This window comes from Pinus tabuliformis, chromosome 4_2 (genome assembly GCF_031772625.1).
Source record: "Pinus tabuliformis cultivar Carrire ecotype Pingquan chromosome 4_2, CPIR1, whole genome shotgun sequence".
NCBI classification, from domain to species: Eukaryota; Viridiplantae; Streptophyta; class Pinopsida; order Pinales; family Pinaceae; genus Pinus; species Pinus tabuliformis.
Genome location: NC_142304.1, coordinates 423472093 through 423489459, shown reverse-complemented (window position 1 = coordinate 423489459; position 17367 = coordinate 423472093). Strand labels below are relative to the sequence as shown.

At 39.7% G+C, this 17367-nt stretch overlaps 1 protein-coding gene across 2 annotated transcripts; it reads left to right on the top strand.

Moving 5' to 3' along the window:
* The first annotated feature begins 853 nt into the window (after nt 1-853).
* Nucleotides 854-16296, top strand: LOC149169754 (uncharacterized). 2 transcript variants are annotated; one of them, XM_089428797.1, is made up of 2 exons: nt 854-2037; nt 15929-16296. In XM_089428797.1, exons 1-2 carry the CDS (start codon nt 885-887, stop codon nt 16018-16020), a joined length of 1245 nt encoding a protein of 414 aa, XP_089284923.1. In that variant the 5' UTR covers nt 854-884; the 3' UTR covers nt 16021-16296. The 2 variants fall into 2 exon arrangements, with proteins under 2 accessions (XP_089284923.1, XP_089284924.1); XM_089428798.1 differs by lacking the exon at nt 15929-16296 and adding an exon at nt 15883-15926.
* The last annotated feature ends 1071 nt before the right edge of the window (nt 16297-17367 follow it).

Below are 17367 nucleotides of genomic sequence, written 5' to 3'. Positions count from 1 at the left end.
TCACATTACTGAACCACGTCCCAAACTACACATAATGACACCGAGCGGGGGTTTAAAATACCAGGGTCCCAAATGAGGTGCTTGCTTTTGCACACAATGCCTAATAGTGCATCACCAGGGCCGACTGTCCCCCGCACGACACACATTCCAACTCCACAACGGGTGTAACTCTATGTGCAGGAGTTGCAGACATTCCTCTTACAAAGACCACTTCCATACCAGTTGCGAACTCACAAAACATGCTAGCAATCCAGACCAAGAACCATATCATTTTACATCCCACCAACTCCATCAAATTAATTGCGACACAAGTGTACATGCATGGAGGATGACATGCCACCCCTACAAATTCTCAAGTAGGTCGATGGGGTGGCGGTCACCCTCTTTGATTTCAATGTTCCTCATGTATGTCACCACCATCGGGGACACTTACCTATCTATTTAATAAATTGATTGATATTTAAATGAATAATGTAGAAAAACGTTATCTAATCATTATATGTTTTGGAGTTTTTTCATTAAACATGGTGTGATTTTTTTTGGTGAAATCATATTTTTTTTTGGTTTAAAAACCATTTTTAGTTAAATAATGTTTTTTTTGAATGCATACTTAGAAAGGGAGAGTTCAAAGATAAACTCATAATTCCAATTTGAACAAATTTAACCAAAAACCTTCAAAATGTATAACAACTCGTCATTCCAATTTGAGCCAATTTAACCCAAAACCTTCAAAATGTATAACCATTAGTGTATGGTTTATGGAAATCGAAAACGAGCATTTTAATGTATTTTTAACTAATAAATAATTAAATTACTTTGATAAAAAAAATAAACAAAATGCTTGCTGGTCAAATTCCTGCACCACCTCCAAACAATTTAGATGGATGCCTGGAAAATTAGTGGACAATGGGTTTAGTTATAGCCTACTCGCTGCTCACCTGGCTATTCTTACAGCCAACAGGTGTTTCCAGACCTCTGGGCCGTTCAGGTTAGATTATGGATATATGCCATCTAATGCAAAGACCTGGGAGATGGGTAGCGGAGCAATGGCAAGCGTGAGGAGGGGCTTATGGAGGAAGGGCAGGGGCAAGGGTAATGTCATTGTCAATATCAACAAAGTTGATGTGGTGGCCATGATCAAGAAGAGAATGGAGGAGGATGACAACCTTGAAGCAGCAGCTGCTGCTGCTGTATCTACTTTCTTGGATGCCCCCGAGGGATACCACACTTTCCCTGCCTACACTTTTCTGCTCCAGAAGCTCTCAAAGGGCAGCGCCGAGCTCTTTCCCCAGGTGGAAAAGGTGCTCCATCACCTCCGCCAACACCTCCGCCTCTCCCACCTCCCCTCACCTTCCCCCTCCTCGCCTCTCCACGGGGTTTTCATTAAACTAATCCGAACATACGGCAGAGCCGGGATGTTGCAGGAAACCCTCCGCCTCTTCTCAGCAATGCCGGATCCCCCCACCGTCCTTGCCTTCAACGCCGTCCTCGACATTCTTTGCCAAAATGGAGAGTGGCAGATGGCCCACTCTCTGTACCTCGAGAATGTGGGATCCCGCATAGCGACCCCAAATTCTGATACTTTCAACATCCTGATAAAGGCCCTCCTTGGGGCCAACAAAGTCGATGCCGCGCTTAACATGCTAGGGCTTATGTCTGAGAATGGGTGCACTCCCGACGAGAAAACCTACGGGCTCATTGTTGGCGGCCTCTGCCAACATGGGAGATTACAGCAAGCACTCGAGCTCATCGACGACATGTATTCTAAAGGCTGCCCGCCGAATGCCATCACTTACACCACTTTCATACAGGCATTTTGCAAAGAGGGTAACATGGTCGACGCCCGCAAGCTTCTCACTCAAATGAAGCTCTACGCGGCCAAGCCCGACACCGTCACTTACACTGCCCTCATTAATGGCTATTGTCAGACGGGGAACTTCGAGCAGGCCGACAGAATGCTGGACGAGATGCTGGCGATGGGATGCGTGCCCGACGTCTACACTTATACGACTCGCATCAGTGCCCTCTGCAAACAAGGTAAGCTTTCTGAAGCCCTTCAAACCCTAGACTCTATGCAGGGCTGCAAACCTAATGTGGTTACTTATAATGCCCTCATCACGGCCTTCTGTAAAGAAGGGAAGGCCAATAAAGCGGCCGAGCTTGTGAATGAGACGATGAAATCTGCTGGGGTTTTGCCGAATGTGGTTACTTACAGAACCCTTGTGGATGGGTTCTGCAAGGAAGATAATTTCTGTAAAGCCAACGAAGTTCTGGGAGAGATGTTAGAGAAAGGACTCGTTCCGCATATTGACACATTTAACTCTTTGCTTAATGGTCTCTGTAAACATGAAATGGTAGGTCAGGTGTCGAGGGTTCTGTATGAAATGGGCAACAGAGGCTTTGCTCCCAAGGATTCCACTTGGAACACGCTAATTAGAACATTATGTGAACCGCTCGATCGAAGCCAAACTATTAACGAACTGCTAATGATCACTAGCTGATATATAACCACGCTAGCCGCTGTGCAAATATGATTATGTTCCTTTGTTATCTTTCAAGGGAAGGGAGTGGGACTGTTATGATCAAGTCGGAAAAGGTTCCATCTATATTCGGTTGCAGCAGGGAAGCTTTTGGTTCTGGACATCATTTTCATGTTCTTTCAGATAAACTGAAAGTTCCGCAGATCCAAGAAAGTTTGTAGCTGCTAGTCCTTCGAGGTTGAAATACTGGAACTTTCAACTCAATGAGACCATTGCCATGGTGCAGCTTTTTATTATGATGATCAATTATGGGTTGTGATAAGTTGTTGCCAAAGGAATTACAAGGAAAACTGACATTCCTTCCGTAAAGCCATTCCCTTAAAATAGGTCTTTATTTGTATGCACCTGGAGAAAAAGAAAATGTGAATATGTCACAAGTAAAGGCTTACTGACGCTGATTTCTTAATGTGGGTGCCTAGTAATGCCTAATAAGCAGAGTGTTACCATCGAGGCGTTGCTGGTTCAAATATAATAATGTACTCTGTTCGAATGTAACCGATGGGTTCACCAGATTTTTATTGATAAATTCATTTCCGGACTTTTAGAATTATGGTGTCATTTTGTCTGTGTAAAATAAAATCTCCTAGTGTGGGTGCCTAGGAAGTACATTGTTGCATTCAAGGCCTTGTACAGTTTAAAAACAAAAAAATCAATGTACTCTGTTTAATTGTAAAGATGGATTCACTAAGTTTCTAAGGAAAAAGCGTAATTTTCATTAAAAGTTTTAAGAAAATTACATGTATACCAGCATATATGAAACATGCTTTCACTACTATCCAGAAAATTAACAGTCCAAGAGTCATGTGCAAAAAATATTTACAGATCATCCTTTTTAACAGTAGGATCGATGGCATACCAGGGCCATAAGTCTAATAACTAGCTAAGCTTAAAAAAACTGGTAATAACTGCAAAAAGTAAAAACATAAAGAATGATCTCACAGATCATTCCTGGAGGATTCCTGCCCCTTCTATGAAGGGCCTATGGTAAATCTGGAAAAAAGCCCCATCCCCGAACTCATGTATCAACCAGTGTCCTCTGATCAGCTGCGTGGCCTCTTTGGAAAGAAGATCAGTGACTTCATTCCTTTCCCTGTGCGTGGAGAGCTCCCGTCGCTAGCAGCCCACCTAGCTCTGATAAGACCGTAATAAACCAAGCTGTCTCCCATGGAAGCCGAATATCCCGAGCTGTACCTTGCATAGCAGGCGAGCAGTGGTCACCATGGCCGCGGCATCAGAGATTCGGGTAGGAAGAACAGTTCGCAGGAAAGAACAGCTGCGGAGCAGCAAGAACCTCCCGCCCTCCATACTCTTATAACTACTCTTATAACTATGGTGTCGTTTTTTCCTGTGAGTAAAGGCATGCCCATGTAGGCAGGTGTGGAATTTGCGGATGCCAACCTTTTCCATTAATCTAAAATTTAATGACTGAATGAACTTTCACACTGCCCTTACCTACTTTTTCACAGAATAGTTCTAACTTTCAAGAGATCAATGGCTAGTCGTAATGCGTGTTTCCATATTTATTTTTGGTGGATATGTTGGGGAATTTGCCAGTTTCACATGTTATTAAAAATGGGTCTGTTTTAAAGCCATTTATTTTTGAGAAAGACAACAGAATCTGCGTAGCCAATACACACAGATATACACTTATTTCTTACATATTCCATTAACTAGAAGAGAGCAGGTTAATATCATTGTAATTCATGCTTGTACAACTATTGCGAGTCTCATGTTATTAAAAATGGGTCTGTTTTAAAGCCATTTATTTTTGCCAAAGACAACAGAATCTGCATAGCTAAAACACTCAGATATACACTTATTTCTTACATCTTCCATTAACTAGAAGAGAGAAGGTTAATATCATTGTAATTCATGCTTATACAACTATGGCCAGGAACAATAGATTGTTGTTTACCACTAAAACACTTCGACAGTCATTGGAACTTGGAAAAACACTCTTGGTTCTCAACTCCATTTCCTTTGTCTTAATCACATGGGGCATAGATCCTTCTGTAATCTCTCTTCCATGTTGGAGTGAAGATCAAATTTGTAAGCAAACACAGAGATCACTACAAACACACATTAAAATGAGATAAGATAATTTTATTGTCTTATAACTAGCTGCAAATAGGTTAATGGGACTGCTAGGTACAAGAATATGAGATACAAAGAAAGAGTGCAAACGCCTCTCTTATAAAAGCGTGGTGAAAGCAATTTAAACTATGAAATCTATAGTCTAGTACCATGGAACATAAAATTATAGTAATGCATATACACACAAGTACTACTGAGGACCCAAACACTAAACTCCAGTGAGATGTTTGGGGGCGGGCTGGTGGAATGTCTCACTTGAGGTGTCTCAATGTTTTCCCCAATGCTCTCTTCTAACATCCAAGGCTGAAGGAAATTTATTTTGAGATATGTCTCATTATATGGACTCTGGATGATGTAAACCTATGTCCCATCTATCAGCTAACATCCAAGGCCGAAGGAAATTTATTTTGAGATATGTTTCATTATCTGGACTCTGGATGATGTAAACCTATGCTAAGGTTCGGAGAAAGTCTCCCATCTATCAATGTTAAAATTGGCAACTAGGGCCAAACTCCATGTGGGTCATCTTATTTATGGCAGCTGATATTTTTCTTGGATCCCTCTCATCAAGAGGTGTAGGATTGATCTAAACATCATCCAATTCTGATAAATATGCATGGATTTATGAATTTATTTGTGTTATAAGTCAATTCGTCAAGGTCGGCCAACAACCAAATAAACCCCACATGTGCTCAACATTTTAATGTAAAAGGAGATGACTTGAGAGTGATTTCTCACACATACTTCTATCTTGATTTCTTTCCACTTGTCTTGGGTTTTAGTGAAAGAGAAATCTAGGAGTGGAAGCCTTAGACATTGGAGGAAAAGGGGCTGCCCTAGACACAGATGGAACACAGTGCTAGACGCAGACTAAAGGCTGCCCTAACGCAGACCTAAAGGCTGCCCTAATCCAGCGCTAAACGATGATCTAATCCAGCCCTAAACGCTGGTCTAATTCAGCCCTAACCGTAGTCAAACAAGAGAGTCTTAGCCGCAACATGAAGGGTCAAAGGGACAACGTGTGGGCTGCCCTACACAATGTGAAGGGCTGTGTGGACAGCAAGGTCCTAACGGTTGTATAAAGGGTCAAAGGGACAATGTGGAGGCTGCCTTAGACAACATGAAGGGCTGTATGGACAACAACTTCTCAAGGGAGGTAAGCTGCACTCTTTTCAAGGACTGTTGCAGAGTTTAGAGGTGATTGTTAGATTACTATTGATGCCCTAACTAGAGTTGCTGAACTATAACAGTGCACCAGCATTCAAGTATAAGTATGAGGATAATTTGATGATGAGAGTGTTGCTAAAAGAATTAGTGTAAGCATGTACAACTTGACAAACATGGCAAGCATAGCAAGCTATGATGGGACAACAACTAGGACATGACAACGAAGGTACATGGTGCTGCAAACTCATTAGACATCACAATGATGGGACAATCGCTGTGATATGGCAGCAAAGGTACATGGTGTTGCAAACTCATTGGACAACACAATGATGGGACAACAACATATTGGGACAACAACATGTTGGGACAGCAGCATGTTAGGACAACAACATATTGGGACAGCAGCATGTTGGGACCGCAGCATGTTGGGACAACACAATGATTAGGATAGCTATGACATTGTACAACAATGGCACAATAAGACGACAACAACAACGAGTACATGGTGGCAAGCATGGTGCTGCTAACACATTGGGACGACTTGGCTATGATGCTTGTTGGAGCATAACAGTGGGACAACAGTATGGCACATGGGACATCAGTGCAACATAAGGTGCGGTAGTATGATGTGTAGAACATGAGGTCCAACGTTGTAATGAGGGGTGCAGCGCGGTGAGGTGCAACATGCTGACGAGATGCAACACTATGATAGGTGAAGGAATCACCTTGGAGAATCAGTTGAAGCAACACGTCTTCAACTGATCTCATGTATCATCTTCTTAGAGATGATTTATGCTCTTATCTAGATAAGTCAAAGTGTTGACTTTTGTTGTAAATGTACTATCTCTCTCTCTCTCTTTCCGTGCTGAACTATTGAAGAACATATAAAAAGAATTGATCAAACGTTTCCCCACATTGGGGTTTGTCCCTGGCTAGCGCCACATCTTGTGTCCTCTTGTCTTGGCTTGTCTTCTGTGATTTATGTTTATGTTCTATCTGCAGTTTACTTTAACGCTTATGTGGTTGCTAATTTGGAAAAAATATTGAGCTTACTGTGAAAATTGAAATATATTGCTCTAAGCATAGAACATACCTAAAATTAACATGGTATCAGAGCTGAGGTGAAGACAAAGCTCAAGCAAGAGTGAAAGAGCAATCATCGAAGACAGTTGGGAAAGGACAAAAGGATCAATGGATTCCTCATCCCTCTTCAAATTCATCAAGGGTGAAGTCGAAGCAGAGAACATTATCAGAATGACGTAGTGGAAGCTTCTGATGGCCTACCTAAAGAGCACTTCATTAGGAAGTCTAGATCTAAGGGTGGAAAGAAAGACAAATGCCTTGTTTGTAATAAGTTCAACCACTATGCGAAGGAGTGTCTGAATGGCAGGGACACATCTCTTGATGAAGATAACAATCATTCCAGGGACATCTTCAATGATTGAGGGAATGACAGGTAATGTAGGTCATCAAGGAAACGACCGACTCTTCAAGAAAGCAAGGAACCCCAGGTATGAAGAATCAAATGTTGTTTTTGATAAGATAAAGAAGCGTTATCTTGTATTGGCCCTTTCCTTCAGATTCTTTAGAAATCTGGCTTATTGATTGTAGTGCTTCAAGGCACTTCATCGGATAGGAGGGTGCTCTCTCTAATTTAGTAGAGATGGAAACAATTGTGGGATTATACTTGGAGCCGATGCCACCTATCCCGGAAAGGGGGTAGGGAATATTACCCCTCAATTGAATGAGGGTAACTCGATTTATTTACATAGTCTCTTTTATGTACTTGATCGCAAGAAGAACCTGGTTTCCATTTTGGCAATGGAAGTCAAAGGTTTCAGGGTGGCATTCATCAATGGAAAGGTACGTGTTTGAATATAGAATTTTCTAAGATGCTTTTACTCATGGGTTCATGGTTGGAAATTTGTATCAAGTTGCAAGATGGTCCATTGGGGACTATGTTAGTTGTCACATCTCATCTATAGCACTAGAGGTCTACTTATTATGGGGCCCTACCCGATGTGAGTCAGATGGTGACAGGGATACCTGAATTCAAGAAGAGCATCAAGGTACATGTCCGAGATGTACGAAGGAAAATCTTACAAGGGGACCATTTCCTTCATGTAACAGGTCCACAGGTTTGGAACAACCCGAGGGGTTTGAGATTCATGATCGAGAATCTCATGTGTGTAGATGGAAGAAAGCCCTCTATGGCTTGAAGCAAAACACCCTGGGCGTAGTATGAGAGGATTGATAGCTGTCTGATGAAGGTAAGATTCACTAGGAGTGTAGTCGATCCAAACCATTGCTTGAAGGTTGTGGATGATAAACCTCTCATACCGACACCTTCTGAGGATGATCTATTTTTGACAGGTGCAAACCCTCTCATTTGCAAAAGTAAGAGGGAGTTGGATTCCGGATGTGGGATGGTAAATTGCAAGCTCGTGACTACCTCGAGGATCTTAACTTTCAGAAGTTATATGGTAGTGATGACGGACCAGATTTGGGAAATGCCTCTAAGTTTCATAAACTCATTTGCGTTGATGTTCTTGGTGAACTTCCATCCAGACATATGTTTTGCAGTTAGCATGATGAACTCATATATGTTTGAGCCTCACTGGATTGGTGCCAAGAATCTTCTGAGATATCTTCGGGGCACAATCTCTCATGGATTGAGATACACTGTCGAAAATGTGAAGCTGCATGATTATTCGAATGCTGACTGGGCAGGCAATGTGGAGGATCACAAGAGCACTTCTGAGTGCTAGTGCTCTTTGGATTATGCTTCGATATTGTGGATGAGCAAGAAGCAAAAGTCGGTTGCTATAAGCACTGCTGAAACCGAATACATAGCTACAAGTATGATCTTGTGTGAAGCTGCCTGGTTTTGGAAGCTCTTCAACAAGCTGTTTGTACACATGACGGATACCACCGTGATCCTCTGTGTCAACTAGGGGGGATTCGATTGTTGAGGAATCCTGTATTCTATGATTGCTCCAATAGGTAGACATCAGATACTACCTTATCTGGGATAGGGTATGTTGATGAGCGAGGAGGCTCCATCGCATTGAGACTGATGTAATGCTCGTAGACATTTTGTCAAAGCCTCGGGGAAAGGTCAAATTTGTGACTTTCCTGAACGACTTGGAGTCGTTGAGAGACTTTATTATGAGGGTCCTGCATGTTGCATGCATTGAGCTTTGGGAGCTTCAGGGGGCTTGGGGTACTTATTGGAGCAACCAACGACCATAGGGCAACTCACCCTCCCCTAATGGTGCATTATGTACAGGGTGAATGGCTCAGCCTTCTCCTGTGATACCTCGAGGCGACTTAGGGACAGGATGAATGGTTCTTTTTTCGAGGCATCCTACCCATGCAATCTGAGACTCATGGGAAGTACCTCTTATCTGGCCAATGAGCAAGGAAATGGGGTTAGAGACCATAGTAGTACTATCGATGGACGCATCATTGTATCTACCATACTCCCTATGCTATGATGACCTCCATTGATCTGGGATCAGTATGAGTGGTTTGAGACACTCTCTTGTGATATTGATCTGGGATCAATAAAACTGACTTCGGGTCAGTAGAGAATGGTATGAGACATTCTCGATCAATTCTTCTTCTTCATGGTTCAGCAAAGCAGAGCAGAGCAATGCAGGGCACTGATGGCAGAGATAATACAGTCGGACATATGGATCAGCGGATGGAGTTCTCCCTAGTTGAGAGGGAGTGTTAAAATTGGCAACTAGGGCCAAACTCCATGTGGGTCATCTGATTTATGGCAGTTGATATTTTCCTTGGATCCCTCTCATCAAGAGGTGTAGGATTGATCTAAAGATCATTCGATTCCGATAAGTATTCATGGAGTTATGAATTTATTTGTGTTATAAGTCAATTTGTCAAGGTCGGCCAGCAACCAAATAAACCCCACATGTGCTGAACGTTTTAGTATAAAAGGAGATGCTTTGAGAGTCATTTCTCACACACACTTTTATCTTGATTTCTCTCCACTTGTCTTGGGTTTTAATGGAAGAGAAATCTAGGAGTGGAAGCTTTAGACATTGGAGGAGTGTTATAAGTCAATTCGTCAAGGTCGGCTAACAACCAAATAAACTCCACATGTGCTCAACATTTTAGTATAAAAGGAGATGACTTGAGAGTCATTTTTCACACACACTTCTATCTTGATTTCTCTCCACTTGTCCTGGGTTTTAGTGGAAGAGAAATCTAGGAGTGAAAGCCCTAGACGTTGGAGGAAAAGAGGCTGCCCTAGACGCAGATGGAAGGCAACCCTAGACGCAGAGTAAAGGTTGCCCTAACGCAGACCTAAAGGCTGTCCTAAACCCTGGTCTAATCTAGCCTTAAACGATGATCTAATCCAGCGCCAAACACTGGTCTAATTTAGCCCTAACCGTAGTCAAACAAGAGAGACTTAGCCGTAGCATGAAGGGTCAAAAGGACATCGTGTAGGCTGCCCTAGACAACGTGAAGGGTTGTGTGGACAACAAGGTCTCAGCCGCCGTATAAAGGGTCAAAGGGACACTGTGGAGGCTACCCTAGACAGCGTGAAGCGCTGTATGGACAACAACTTCTCAAGGGAGGTAAGCCGCATTCTTTTCAAGCACTGTTGCGGAGTTTAGAGGTGATTGTTAGGGTACTATTGATGCCCTAACCAGAGTTAATGAACTACAACAGTGCACCAACATTCAAGTATAAGTATGAGGATATTTTGATGATGAGAGTGTTGCTAGAAGAATTAGTGTAAGCATGTACAGCTTGGCAAGCATGGCTAGACAACATGGCAATCATAACAAGCTGTGATGGGACAACAACTGTGACATGGCAACAAAGGTACATGGTGCTGCAAACTCATTGGACAACACAATGATGGGACAACAGCTGTGACATGGCAACAAAGGTACATGGTGTTGCAAACTCATTGGACAACACAATGACGGGACAACAACATGTTGGGACAACAACATGTTAGGACATCAGCATATTGGGAAAGCAGCTTGTTGGGACAGCAACATGTTAGGACAACAGTGTGTTGGGACAGCACAATGATTATGACAACTATGACATTGTGCAACAATGGCACTATAGGACAGCGACAACAACAAGTACATGTTGGCAAGCATGGTGCTGCTAACACATTGGGACAACTTGGCTATGATGCTTGTTGGAGCATAACAGTGGGACAACAGTATGGCACATGGGACATCAGTGCAACATAAGGTGTAGCAGTATGATGTGTACATCATGAGGTCCAACATTGTAATGATGGGTGCAACATGGTGCAGCGCGGTGAGGTGCAACATGATGACGAGATGCAACACTATGATAGGTGAAGGAGTCACCTTGGAGAATCAGTTGAAGTAGCCTGTCTTTCACTGATCTCATGTATCATCTTCTTAGAGATGATCTATGCTTTTATCTAGATAAATCAAAGTGTTGACTTCTGTTGTAAATGTACTATCTCTCTTTCTCTGCTAAACTATTGAAGAACATATAAGAAGAATTGATCAAGGGTTTCCCCACATTAGGGTTTGTCCCTGGCTAGCGCCACATCTTGTGTCCTCTTCTCTTGGCTTGTCTTTTGCGATTTATGTTTATGTTCTATCTGCAGTTTACTTTAATGCTGATGTGATTGCTAATCTGGAAAAGATATTGAATTAACTGTGAAAATTGAAATAAATTGCCATAAGCATAGAACATACCTAAAATTAACAATCAGCATTATGTGAACTACTTTGAGATCTGAGGTGACTCTTTTGATATAAGTTTTAAACCTACAAAGTGAAACAATGCATAAAGGTTTTTAAGCAAAATAGAAAGAACAATCAATGGTATACCCACAGTGCACGTATTTACCTCGGAAACCTTTAACCGGGAAAACTAGCAAACCTTAGAGTTGCACCTCTCTCTTCTTATTATGTTAATTGCACTGTTCAATATATATGCAATCCGTGGGATCAAAATCCCTAATTCATTTATTGATTAGATTACAACCCTAATTCTTTAACCTGAATTAGATTACAATGGGCTGAAAACCATTGTTTGACAGTGTTGTTGTCGGATTGTTTACTTGCCTCTTGGTACCTTTGTATTCGGGAAGCACATGAGAGAAAGAAGTAATCAGCTTGGACGTCTCCAGTGAATCTAAGTCTGAGGGCTTCCTCTTGTATAGGTACAGGCATCTTTGTTTAAAAAGTACAAGAAGGTGGAGAGAGAGTTTGGGCATCTTTGGTCCAAAAACTATAAGAAATCGAAGAGGGAAGAGTTTTGAGATTCAATGAAAATAGAGTGAAATTGTTATTTTATATTGTAATAAATGAGACAATGGAAGATGAAGTGCTCCTTTGTCTTTAATGAAGATGGGAAAATTAGCAGATTTGTCTTCACTTGAATATGATGACTGGTTTCAACCTGAAGTTGATGAGAATTGATTCAAAACTACCCAAGGGGAATTCAGAGAGCAAGCAGCAAGCAGCAAGCGCTTAAGTGTGTAGGGATCTGTACAATAAGGTTATTACTACTCAATTTCATGAAATGCTCTGCATAAAAGGCCGTCTTGGAGTTTACCCCCACGGTGGGTTGATCCAAACAAAGTCATCTTGGAGTTTACCCCACGGTGGGTTGATCCAAACAACATGATTATACTGTTTGAAGATGTCCTTTCCAATAATCCTATTCAACTCTGGCCTCCTAGTTGGAGAGCAAGAGCTGACCGAGGGCATTAGAGGAGTCTTTCAAAGGGGAGAGGCGGTATCCTGATACCAATCGATTGAAATAAACAACTGACCTCTGCAAAGTTGCAAACTAGCAGGACAGACTAAAAGTAAATATCTTAATAAGTTTCATAGTAATGAGAAGCTAAGTAAATAAACATATGCAACAACTTGTTTGAGGGAAAGCAAAACATGTAAAACCATGGATGATAGAATTGCCTACAGCAAAAGATTTCAGATAATAAATTACAACCAATCCACATTTAGCCTAGTACGGCGATAGGTATATATATATATATATATCCACTCAAGGTGAGGGTGGATGTGGGCGTGTGGATTTTTATTTTTTAATTGACGATCAGGGTTCAATATTATGAGATTATGGTTTGTCTGATTTAATAATCTACAGCTATGAGCGCGAAGCGTTGGGAGTGCAAAGCGTTTACAATTTAAATTAAATATTTTTACGTGGCCCAATTAATGATGGCTCTTGCACTAATGGAACACCGTGTATCCCCGTGGCGCTTGAAGTAATGGAACGCCATCTTGTGTTGTCGCTTTTACAATGCATTTATGAAGGCGTCTAATGTTTTTATCAATCAACTCTATTCTTTCCTTTATTCCAATTTCTCGAAGTTGTATGCATGCTAGAAGCTATGACGTTGATGATATTATTGTTTCAGGCTAGGAATATTTGGTTATTTGCAGAGGCTCAATACATGCCTGTAGTTTTTTTTTTCGGCGACTCCTGTGGTGATATGGGAAATAACAATTACATTGCAACAGATAGCAAAGACGGTTACAGTTTTTCTCCTATGTAGTAGCATTAGAGTTTCCAATCCATCAAGATTTTTGGAAAAAAACTCCGAAAAAAAGTTTCAATATTGTAAAGGAATTATAATTTCTTAATTGTAAATATTCTTAGTCTCATTTAATTATTATAGAATAGTTTTAGAAAAGCTATGGATATGAGAGATTTTTCCATAAGGCAAAAACAAAGTTGCTTTGAATAGCATGATAGATTTATGGAATAAATCATGAGAGTTTTAGTGAATAAATTATGGGAGTTTTAGGGAATAAATTAGGGAGTGATTTTAGGATTTAGGAAAAACGAGTGATTTATGGAGTGCTTTTAGAATTTAGAAAATACATTGTATTTCTTAGTTCTATTTATTGGAAGCCTATGGACAATGAGAACTAATGGGCAAATGAATGTAAGACCAGCCCAAGAGAGGAATGAATACTTTTGTAATTGTTTTGTAATTGTATGGACATGATTTTATTAATGAAAATAATTTTCATTATGTTCACAAATTATCTGGTGTATCTATGTGATTGATAATAGTTCTAATCTGTGCTTGCTCTACGATTCACCGTAAGTGAAGCAGGATTTTTATATGAAATACTTTTGCAGAAAAATTAAGGGCTTGATGATGAAGTGATTTTTTGTGTGATCTAGAGAAGGTGAATTTTTAGGAAAAGTCAAATTTTCTTGCATCAAGTGGTACTAGAGCGAGAGAATTTGCTGAAATGTGTTTGCAGACCCAAGTACAAGTGGGAACCAAAAATGCCAAAAGACCCAAGTACAAGTGGGAAGCTTGGTGAGGCGTGTGTAACAGAAATGAGACTTGGTACTGTAAAGGTTATTTGCACTTCATAGTGGGCAGTGGGAAGCTCACAGAAGGGGAAGATGAAGATGACGATGATGATGGGAAGTTATTTGAAGAATTTAGAAGGAAGCCACAAAGATGCCAAAGTAGTTGGCATAAGGAAAATGAGTGATGAAGAATGCGAGATGGAACTCACTGAGATAAAAACATGGTTGAATGTGCTTACAGAGTTGCTACAACATAATGAGGAGAACTAGAGATATGGGTGGAACTTGAAGAAAAGGGTTAAATGGCTTGTTGAAAGATTATGGGCCAAGAAGTAGAGACAAAAGCTGAGACACAGGTTGAAGGAAGAACTCAAAGCTACTGAGTGAGGAGGCAGTTCATAGGGGTGAACCTAAGCGAGGAGAAATCCATGGAGAAGATAGCAATGTTGGTGGCGATTTGATGCTTCAGACATCAAATGAGGCTAAAAAGCCTAATGTTTTTTCGGAAGTTTGTTTATGGTTGCTAGTGTTATTGATGCTGAATAACCCTTTGAAGCTGTCACGAAGAAAGAGGAAGATAGAGGAGAACATAGTTCAAATTTTGTTCTCAGTAGAGAGGAGGAGCAATACTTGAATGGGATGCTCATAAAGAATGATGAGCCAAAGGCAGATACAAATTTCAGTGTTCACACTGATTGTGTGCATGCAGGTGCGACATAAGTGATTATCATTTTTCAAACTGATGCAAGTGGAACAAAAACTGAGGGTGAAAAACTTGCAAAAGTTGTTGTGAACAAGGATGCTACAAACTCAAAGGAGGAAGAGTTTATTGGTAGCATGAAGACCCAACTCGATGAGGAGATTGAAACAGGGAAAATAATCCAAGCAACAACTCTACAAGCATGGGATGAGGTTGAAAGTATATTTGTTTGGCTATATACTTTTGTTTTGATCACTTTCTTGGCTAGAAAATTTTCACTTGAAATGGTGAGCAGAAGCAGGGTGAAGACAAATGTCTTACAATCAGAAAAGTTGGAGTGGAATTATGGTGGAATTCGAGAACCAGGTGCAGAAGGACAACCATATAATGAGATGGATGATCAACTGCAACACAAAGTTTGGGATCCCGGAGGATTATGAAATTAATGACACATGACCAGGAGGTCATGAAATTTTTTCTACCTTGGGAGTTTGATGCAGGAGCATTAGAGCTTCCAATCCATTAAGATTTTAGGAAAAAAAACTCCAAAAGTGGTTTCAATATTGTAAAAGAATTGCTTAATTGTAAATATTTTTAATTTTATTTAATTATTATATAGTAGTTTTAGAAAAGCTATGGATAGGAGAGATTTTTCCATAAGGCAAAAACAAAGTTGCCTTGAAAAGCATGATAGATTTATGGAATAAATTATGAGAGTTTTAAGGAATAAATCAGAGAGTGATTTTATGATCTAGGAAAACTTTATTTATGGAGTGCTTTTAGGATTTAGAAAAGATATTGTATTTCTTAATCCTATTTATTGTAATCTTACGGGCAATGAGAAGTAATGGCCAATTGAATGTGAGTTTAGGGCAAGAGAGGAATGAATACTTTTGTAATTGTATGGACATGATTTTATGAATGAAAGGAATTTTCATTATGTTCACAAATTATCTTGTGTATCTATGTTATTGATAATAGTTCTAATCTGTGCATGCTCTAGGATTCACTGTAAGTGAAGTGAGATTTTTATATGAAATACTTTTGCAGAACAAATTAAGGGCATGATTATGAAGTGATTTGTTGTGTGATCTAGAGAAAGTGAATTTCCTGGAAAAATCAAATTTTCCTGCATCACCTTCTTATGGCGGAGACTTCATCAACCATATTCTTGCAGGACATGTATAAAATGGAAGACTCATCCTTGACAATTTTGGTGAGTATGGTTGATACTTATACTAATGAATTCATTGAAATCTTGTGAGAGCTGGGAATTTCTTTTTCCAAAAAATTCAAGATATAATTATGTTTGCAATTGAAGGGTTGGGTATCAAAGATTTGTTGCCACTTTATCTGGACACTAACTTTTAGGGCTGCTACTTAATACAAACGTTAATTTAATTCTACAGGATCTGGTTCAGATAACAAAACCAGTAAAACACTGGTATTGAGTTGTTTAATGGTCTCTGTCATCTTTAAGGGTAATGGATAACGTTCAAGTGTAGGAGGTTATGTACCATTATGAAAAAGAAAATAAATCAAGTACTTCAAAGAATATAATGAGATTGATAGAGTTGGTAGGAGATGGGGTGCTTTTCGAATTTTCATATTTTCATGGAATTAATGCCCACCAATTGAACCACACAATTTTACTTGCATTGAGTCCTTTTTCCGGCCATGCTAAGCATTGCTTTTACTATATTAATATTATGCACTTTATTTAACTATATTAATATTATCTAAATTAAATAATATTTAATTTAGATATTGAATAGGTAAAGTTTTATCATTTCACTTATGTTCAAATCAATATAAGCAAAATTTTTCTCCACATAGAGACTTAAATTTTATTGGGATTAGGTCTTGAATTACAAAATACATTTTTATTTTTATGTTTGATGTTTAATTTGCCAACATACATGTTACCTTCCAAGGTTTCATTACCAACCAAGAGTTCATTTAAAGAAGAAACAACAAAAGCATCTCAAATGTAAAAGCTAGAAGCCATATGAGCCCCTAATGTCAACAATGTAAATGATTAGTTAGTAGGATATTCCCCCCTCAATAAAGGTGGATAACTATAGTAATGATGTGTTATAAGAGTGGAATGAAGAATTAAACATGTCTTTAAAGGTCGAATAAGAAGAAACAAATAAAGGCATCCCCTCATGGGAGATGGCTTTCACTGAAGTTCCAAGAAGAGGAATAAAATAAATAAATGAAGTTATGAGAGGAGGAATAAAAATAAAATAAATTTGAAACTTCTGATGTTGATAAGAGGTTGGCTTTCATTGACAATGTCAGTTTACACGAGAATGTCGGTTTACAATTAGTTCTCGTGGACCTTTCTTTCAAGGGATAGATAGAGATCTAAAAAAGAATAGAAATTAATGTTGAATTTGTAACATTTTGTTTTGGGGTATTTTTTAAAGTAAAAAATGTTTCTATTCATCTAGAAATTAATGTTGAATTTGTAACATTTTGTTTTGGGGTATTTTTTTAAGTAAAAAATGTTTATATTCATCTATTTCACGG